The sequence below is a fragment of the Papaver somniferum genome, chromosome 6, assembly GCF_003573695.1.
Source record: "Papaver somniferum cultivar HN1 chromosome 6, ASM357369v1, whole genome shotgun sequence".
Lineage (NCBI taxonomy): Eukaryota > Viridiplantae > Streptophyta > Magnoliopsida > Ranunculales > Papaveraceae > Papaver > Papaver somniferum.
The window spans coordinates 68116695-68125969 of record NC_039363.1 but is presented as its reverse complement, the minus strand read 5'-3'; the positions used below and the strand labels follow the sequence as shown (position 1 = coordinate 68125969).

General features: G+C 42.4%; 1 protein-coding gene across 1 annotated transcript; it reads right to left on the bottom strand.

The window, feature by feature from the left end:
* Positions 1-6787: 6787 nt before the first annotated feature.
* On the bottom strand, positions 6788-8941 carry LOC113287871 (CRIB domain-containing protein RIC10-like). Its single transcript, XM_026536739.1, has 5 exons — positions 8471-8941; positions 8255-8358; positions 8034-8131; positions 7866-7944; positions 6788-7496 (listed from the first exon to the last, which is right to left on the bottom strand). The coding sequence occupies exons 1-5, from the start codon at positions 8590-8592 to the stop codon at positions 7219-7221; spliced, it is 681 nt and encodes a 226-aa protein (XP_026392524.1). The 5' UTR covers positions 8593-8941; the 3' UTR covers positions 6788-7218.
* Between the last annotated feature and the right edge of the window lie 334 nt (positions 8942-9275).

Here is a 9275-nt window from a genome sequence, read left to right as displayed (position 1 = left end):
TGCACGTCTCAACACCAAGAGGAAGATGTGTTGAGGAAGCATGCCTAGAAATACAGTAGTGGTGTTGAGGAATTTGCACGTCTCAACACCAAGAGGAAGAATGTGTTGAGGAAGCATGCCTAACAATACAGTAGTGGTGTTGAGGAATTTGCACGTCTCAACACCAAGAGGAAAATGTGTTGAGGAAGCATGCCTAGCAACACAGTAGTGGTATTGAGGAATTTGCACGTCTCAACACCAAGAGGAAGAATGTGTTAAGGAATCATGCCTAGCAACACAGTAGTGGTGTTGAGGAATTTGCACGTCTCAACACCAAGAGGAAAATATGTTGAGGAAGCATGCCTAGCAACACAGTAGTGGTGTTGAGGAATTTGCACGTCTCAACACCAAGAGGAAGAATGTGTTGAGAAATTATGCCTAGCAACACAGTAGTGGTGTTGAGGAATTTGCACGTCTCAACACCAAGAGGAAGAATGTGTTGAGGAAGCGTGCCTAGCAACACAGTAGTGGTGTTGAGGAATTCGCACGTCTCAACACCAAGAGGAAGAATGTGTTGAGGAAGCATGCCTAGCAACACAGTAGTGGTGTTGAGGAATTCGCACGTCTCAACACCAAGAGAAAGAATGTGTTGAGAAAGTATGCCTAGCAACACAGTAGTGGTGTTGAGGAATTTTCATGTCTCAACACCAAGAGGAAAATGTGTTGAGGAAGCATGCCTAGCAACACAGTAGTGGTGTTGAGGAATTTACACGTCTAAACACCAAGAGGAAGAATGTGTTGAGGAAACATGCCTAGCAACACAGTAGTGGTGTTGAGGAATTTACACGTCTGAACACCAAGAGGAAAATATGTTGAGGAAGCATGCCTAGCAACACAGTAGTGGTGTTGAGGAATTTGCACGTCTAAACACCAAGAGGAAGAATGTGTTGAGGAAGCATGCCTAGCAACACAGTAGTGGTGTTGAGGAATTTGCACGTCTCAACACTAAGATATTTTAAAATTTATTGAATATGTCTAATAGATATAAAACATTTAGTTTAAGGATAGTTACTTAGCTATGTCTCCGTTAGGCATGTCTTTCGCACATGATTGGGCTTTGGGTATTTTAGGCTCCCTCATGAGTGAGCAGCATTAGGCGTTAGTGATGAAATCATGATGATGACGAGTTGATAGACAGACAAAAGTCCCCAGGTATTTGATGTGATGAAACAAAAGGTGGCCACAACTATGAACCTTGGATGGCTGCAATCACGATCCTTGACATGGAGGAGTGTGGTGGCTACGGGCACAAACCTTGGAAGGAATGAGCGTGGCGGCTATCACACGATCTTTGGCAGGAAGAAGTGGCGGCTACGGCACGATCCTTGGCAGGAAAGAGGCGTTGAAGCGGCTTCGGCTCTTGGAGAGGACGTTAAAGCTTCTGGAGAAAAACGCTGAAGCTTTGGCTTCGGATCCTGGAGAAGATTATGGAGAGAACGCTGAAGCGGAGCGGCTGCTGGAGCGAACGTTAAAGCGGAGCGACTTCTGGAGAGAACATTGAAGCGGCTCCTGGAGGGAAACGTCGAAGCGGCTCCTGGAGAAAACTCCAGTGAGGGCACTATTAACCCTTGACTTCGAAAAACGACTTGATACGATAAGGCATATGGGAAGACGGCACAAATATTGCTGGTCGGAAAGTCATGTTTTTCTCCTCATGGGAAATAATACGCTTCTTCTGTTTGATTTTCCCTTGCAACTCTCAGACCCTTGATGGTTACAATGTTGAAGTCGGAGGCCGCGTCAATCAGCGTGCTGTAAAACTCGACATCCTTCAAGTGAACAGTGGTTAGGAGTGCCCAGTTCCATCTATCAATCGTGCTTTCCAGGAGAGCTTGGAGTTTGGGAACGACTTCCCTGGATGGAAACGGATTCTTTCCTGATGCAGTGCGGTTGAGGGCTGCAAATATGCTTTGACGCTGCGCCTTGGAGAAATACGAATCTCACATAAATGTTTCATCATTGACTGCACGATTTTGTGGGCGAAGTCTCTAGAAATCATGCAGACGGGAAAAGGGTCTTTGTGAACTCAGGAGGGTTGTTGATTTTCTTTGCCTAGATTTTGGAGAAGTCGTTCCTGATCTTCACGTGTGATGAAATTGGATTGTTGATTCCCTTCTACTGGGCGTTCAAGAGTAACGCGGGCCTCTTCATCTATAAACGCGCGTCCTGCTGAAGTGCTTGCGCCGGATGTTAAAAGTATTCCTTGTCAGCTCCATATGGGGTTGACATGACTCTTGTGGTAGACGCTTCGTTATTGTCTTGAGGGAAATAGGTATTTCTTTCTGAGTTGTAGCCACGTCTGTCTGAGCCTTACGAGAACCTTTTGTCTTTCCATCAAATCAACAGTGGTAAGAGGAGATCGGCTTCTTCTGGATCCTCCAGTCTTTCGTCCTGATGGTAGAGTAGCAACGGCTCTGGTGACGGTTGGAGTTGTCCCACTTGAAGAAACGTTTTCCGCGCTGCTGGTGTTGGCAGGTGGCGTATTAATACCAATGGAAGGAACGTTAGTACCAGGGATGATTTCAGCGCTAGTGTTCTCAGGGTTTGTTGCTGATCCGGACCTGAGTTCTACCATCTTGAGATCGGGTTGAAGAATGGAATTGGAAATTGGAAATTGATGTTGTAACCGAGAGATTAATCTCCCACTATGTTCGCCAATTGTTTGTGGGTGAAAACTGTTTCTACTGGTTTTGGTAAATTCGTGTTTGTGGATGAGAAACGAGTCTAAACCCTAAACAATGTACTGCACAGGAGTACTTTTGATTCGAGAGATCAATCTGTACAACCCTGGCCTAAACCAAGAAATGGCCGTTCCAGGCTTTCTTCGGTCACAAAGTGAAGGAGAAGGGTTGGTCTTAGGGAGGGAAGCGAAGAAAGTGTTGGGACCATAATAGTTGATTCTGAAGGTGTGGTTGTTTACGACTTGTATCATAAAGTAGAACTGGCTAGCAGAATCGAAAGCTATCAGGTGATTTCTGTATACTGTTTTGTTCTTTGACCAAAACTTGTTTTTTGGTGAAAATAGGTGAATCCTATTTATAAAAGTCATATCGAAATGTACCCTGGTCTCGTAGGAAGTGGAAACGATTGAATGGTGGAAGAAAAGAGTAACGTGTAACCGTCAGACGTTATGCTTCCATGATGAAGGAAGTGAATTCGTGTAACCGTCAGGCATTATGCTTCCATGATGAAGGAAATAAATTTGTTTACACCGTTACTTTTCACCACCACTAATTGTCCCGCTTCATGACACTTTCTTGTAACGGGCGCATTACACGCCACATGCTATAAACCGCCAGACCAATACCCTGATGAGCATCCCCCAGTTTGTGACATGTTTGATGTCTCGAGTGTTTTCGTGGAAAACATGTAGCACTTCGCTACGTGTGGCAAGTCAAAGTCAACGGACTTACCGCAGGAAAATAGCATGTAATGCTATTAGGCTCGTTTTGGCTGGTCTCCTAAAACTTGCCACAGGTTTGTCAGTTCGGTGGCGAACTTTGATGGCTGAGATCACATCTCATGAAGGAGGGTGGCCGTTGATTATGGCTACCTTGTATTGGCGCCTGATAATGGCGCGGTGGCGTTTTGGTATACGCCAGTGGAAATGTGGCATGGCTGGCATGGATCGTGCATGCCAGTGGCACGGTGGTGCAAGTGGCGCCTGGCGTAGCCATGACACTATATTTAGGCAGCTGGTCGCCCGAAGCTTGCCACAACTTTGTCAATTCGGTGACGAACTTGGATGGCTGAGATTGCATCTCATGAGGAAGGATGGATATTGATTATGGTCGCATCTTGTTGTATAGTGAAGTGGTGCCATTGGCGTAGTGGCGCTTGGTGGAGCCATGACATAGAGGCATGTCAATGGCGTAGCCGTGGCATAGCGGCATGCTAGTAGACGTGGCATAACGGCATGCCAGTGGCGTTGTAGCATGGCCAAAGCCAATATTTGGCTTCGTGGCCAAAGTTAGGGCTTGGCGGCATGGCCAAGGCTAGGGTTTGGCGTCGTGACCAAGGTTAGGGTTTTGCGGCATGGCCAATGCTAGGGTTTGGAGGCATGGCCAATGCTAGGGTTTGGCGCTGTGTTGTTGGACCCACATGTGGCGTGGCAACAGTGGCCATGTTGACACATCAATCCCAATGCTCTGGGAAGCGTTATTTGGCTTTGGTTGGCGTAAAAACTTTTCCCAAATTAGGGTTTGGCATGTCGAAACCCTAATTAGTGCGTGTGGCATGCGAACAAGGCATGTCGATACTTTTGTTCAAATGGCGCCATAGCTATGCCAAAGGAGTTATGGCAAGCCCATAGTGTGGAAACGGCCACAAGAGTAGGGATTTCCATGGGTGGCTATGATATGGCGCCAACCCTAGGGATTCCTGGGTCCCACACAGCTCGTGGCATGTTGTGGGGTCGAAGTGGCATAATTTGTGCCACGGCTGGAAATTAGGGATTTGGTTAATGCATAGGCGTGCTTTTGACCATAAAACCCTAATCTTAAGCTTTTCATGGCGTTGTCCAGGAACATGAGGTAGGTTAGCACATAGGGCGCTATTTATGGAATGTTGCCACGAAGTGGCATGTTACTGCGGCAGAGTGGCATGTTCGCATGCCGATCAATATGTTGTTGTGGCAGGGCGCGTTTGGCTTGCCAGTTAGTATGGTGGCGCGGAAGGGTGAGTTTGGCCTTTAATGTATGGTGGCAAGTTTAGAGCGACTTGATTTGCCAAGAAAAGGGGTCGACCAAACATAAGGCGTGGCCAGACCTCTAGTGGTTGTGGCGCATTTAAAGTGACCCGATTGGTCGGTAGGAAGGAGAGGGGTCGGCCAAGCATGGGCGTGGATACACTCCTGATGTGAGTGTGGCGGCTTTAGAGCAACCTGATTGGTCGATCGGAGATGGGGTCGGCAAGTATGGGCTCAACCACAACTTATGTGCGTGTGGCGAGTTTAAAGCGACCTGATTGGTCGAGGGAAATAAGTCCGGTTTTAGGATGGGGCATGGCCAATGGAAAGTCGCTCCAAGGCATGGCCACGCCTTCCTTTGCTGCAGCGGCTCCCTGTTTTCTGACTCGCAAGGTTTTGCACCTACTAATCCACGACGGATTCATTACCTAGTTTTCCTAGGCTTACTCTCGACAAGCAAGATCTGGTATACTGCGCAAGGCGTAAAAGTAATTGATTGAATTCTATGTGTTGACACAGAGTTCTTTAAGTTCATAGCCAGAGAGAAGCATGCTTTCTGATTGAATACCTTATGCAAAGACCTTATCCTTGATATTTGGAAATGTGTGCTACTCTGCTGCGAGTGAACACAAATTGTCATGCCATATCAACATTAAGGGTTCAGCCGGGGAACATAGCATAGAAAGCATTCAAAGGAACTTATATTCAGTGAATATAGGCAAGGTGCCGAAATTTACAGGACGTCTGGATGGTTGCTACATGCGCCAGTATGGATAAATTTCATGTAAATATATTGAACGGCTCAATAAATATGACAGTGGAGAGGTTAACACTCACGTCTACTTTTCCTTACAGAATGACATCACATCAGATGCAAAGTTTTACGATTTTAACCCTAAGCTAAAAACCACCATCAACACTAGCGTGTTTCCATAATTTGAGTATGAACTCTTCATGTACTCCAAGCTTTTTTTCTAGAAAACTTTTAGTTGTATCAATCTTGGTCAAGCTTGGTTTCTAGAGAAGTAATGGAAGTTTTAAGCTCAGTGATGGAAGTTGAAAGTGGTTTCAAGAGTTCTTCAAAATCATCTTTTGTAAACGATTTTTCTCCCATTGAAACTTTCTGAAGAAGAAAACTAAAAGTTGATGAAAATTTAGGGTTTTGAGTTTTTGCGGAAGCGGTTTATGGATCGGTTTCTAGATAAGAATCTAGTGTAGAGCTTGTTAAGAAGAATGCAATACAGAAATTGCAGGTGATGCGAAGGGAATAAGAGGAATGAAAGAGTTGATAAAGATAATAATGTTGATTGAATAATAATAATAATCAGAATGTGCTCTAAACAAGAAGGCATGGCCTTTAAATAGGTTCACAAGAACGGACTAAAAGAAAAGAAAAGGAAATCTACTTGAACTAGGAAAGAAAAGACTTGAATAACAAGTAAACTAGACAAAGTCGATTACATAATGAAATCAACTTGTCAAAGTTGCTTCAGTCACAAAGGGATCAGCTTGTCAAAGTTGATACTGTCTTGAAGCAATTGATGTACTACATCAATGATGTTAGAAGTTGGATAGAATCATGTGTGCCCAGAGAAGAGGGTACTCCATTAGGGGGTAAAGATTGGAATCAGTTATGTGCTATTACATCCTGGTATTTACCGAAAGCTGGGTGTGTAAAACGCTTCCAGGAGTCCACGCCAATACCAGAACCAACACTACTCGCATCCAAAACCATATCAAAGCCATTTCTTCAAACAACCAAGTGAACAATTACTAAACAGAAACCCAGACCCAACGCAGTTACAAGAGCAACAAATTAGAGAGAAAAAAAAGCAGCCAAATTAAATTTCTCTGCTACACCAAGTCTAAGTGGTTTGATCCTGTATTTTATCCAACTATGGTGCTCATTATGGCAGATGAACAAGACTGAACCGAAGGACAAAAAGACCTTCACATTCAGAATAAGCACACAGGTGGAAAGCATGGCTCTGAGGGTCATAGAAGCCTTCAAGTGGCATGGACAGATGAACATTGATGGAAGGAAAGAAGATGATACAACAGTTGAAAAACATGAAGTGGAGACAGCCTGCAAAAGCCTCAAACCACAAAACATTTGATGATAATGTTGAACTCATTTGCTACTTTAGAACTTTTTCATGCATTCCTGCCAAAGGTGAAACCTGCAGACAGTTTAAATTCTGATCAAAGTAGAAGTAACTTAGCTTTCATCTCAACTAGTAATGAACCCATTTCGCACAATACCTACCAGACCACAAATATGATGGGTTGAGTATCTATTTTCCTTCCTCAGAAAAACAACCCACAAAAGTATAGAGACTCCCATATACAAAACAGGATATTGAACAACAGTAATTCACTTCGCAAAATTTGGACATATTTCTAGCTATCATATATGTTTGGCATACCGAAATATTCAATGCCCACTTCATACTGTCTGATACATAATCAAAAGATTCGATATATGTATTTAACTAATTACAATAACCTAGTTTGTTAGCCCTTGTTGCTATACCTCGTCTCCTCTCTTGTTCCCTCGAAGAAGAAGCGAATGATGTCTTTGACTGTAATGTTGAAGCTGATCTTGATGAGGAAGAAGATGATAAGTTCTTGTCAGATAACGAGGACTTGGTCTTTTTCCGCTTTTGTTTCTTAGGAACACTTTGAGGTTCTTCTGTAGTTGATGCTAATGATGAATTTTTCAAGTTTTGAGGATCTAAATCTTGTTCACGTCTTAAGGATTTTTCAAATTCTGCGAATTTCATAAGAACAACGAGTTAACATACAATAAATACTTAATTGGAATATTGGATTATCAAGTTTAAACATACAATGAAACCTAACTATCACATGTATCGTTTATGCAGCTCAGTATCAAAAAAACCATCACATGTATCGTTTATGCAGCTTAGTTACAAAAAAAGTAAAAAACCATCACATGTATCATTGCTCGAACAAAAGAGCCAATCCAATTTGAGGCAAAGAATTTTTTCTCTTTTAGAAGAAAATGTTTAACTCAAAACGAAGTGCCAATCTCATTTTTAATTGAAAAGCTTTGTTATATGTGGATCTTGTTGGAAAACATGGGGGGATTAAAATTGCGAGCGAGATGGTAAAATACCTTGAGAAGACCATGTTGAATCACACATATTGTTCAGGGATGTCGATGAGAAATCTGATGTAGTCTTGAATTCATTCATCTACATTACAAATTGGAATCATCAACAAATAAAAATCAAAACAAAACTTGAAGTACAGAAAAGGAGTGCATATGATTAAACTAACATACCCAGCTAGGTGCATTAGAAGATTGGCCATCCCATCCAATATGGGCAACATGTTTAACATCTGTTGGATTTCCTATTTGCATCTCATGTTCCTTGACAACTAGAATACAACCCCCATATTAAAAAATCAAAGACTAATTGAAGAGACAGAATAGAAAGAGAGATTAATAGAGAGATGAAAATATTGGGAAGTAAAAATGAGGAGATTAGATAGTAATATTACCAAACATTTGATAAATATACTTGTTGAATCCCTTGTAGATACCTTTCATCTTCTTGGTTCCCATTTTATTTATAGATATTTCTTCTAGAGCAATGCAATATTGCCTATACATAAAAGGAAAACAAAATGAATTAAAAGTTTTAACATGGTTATCATGAAATTTGGGTTCTTAAAAGAAAAACAGAAAATTATAAAGCAGGTAATAGAAATTAAAACCTTAACAATGTGCCAGTGGTAATCATGTAATGGAAGCAATGACAGGACGTAGAGAAGCTCCTCTTCCTCTCCTCCTTTTTCTTCTTCGTCTTTCTCTTCTTCTCATGAGCAACAAACCCCATCCTCAGTCATCTTTCCTTAGCTCTAAATTGATAAAGGAGACTACATAGGTATAATTAGAAAAATGCAGCAGCTAGCTAGGGCCAAAAGCAGAACCGAAATGAAGAAAGAAAAAATGGATTTAGGGAGGTACCAACAGTTGGATTGGGTTGGAGAGAAATACAGAGGAGGAGGAGGAGGAGGAGGAGGGGAGATGAAGATGGAGCAGAGGAAATGAGGCTCAAAATAGGAGAGAGAGAGAGAGAGAGAGAGAGAGGGCTATGGGGAAGAGGAGGGGTAAGAAGATGAAGACAGAAAGACAGACAATGATGTACCTCGTTTTGATTAATTAGAAATACAATAGTCTTAATATTTGCGGTGTCTGTGAGCTTTGCGTTCAACCAACGAGCAAATCACGCTCCCTATCTCTCTCTCTCTCCTCTCTGAAATCAACGAGCAAATCATTACTAAATTGCAAGAAACGAGAAGAGAGTATAAACGTCTAAAATTGCGTATTTTCTTTCTTAAAATTTAACATTACAAAAGTAAATAAGAAAGAGAGAGACTTTGTGTTCCTGTTCTTTGTAGGCTGGTCATGTTTATTTATGGCATCAACAGTGTAAAATCTAGTGCCCACCTTTTCCTCGTATGTGTGTCCTTGTTGGAACAAAAATCAAGTTTCAGGGACCTTTATCGGAGGTACACT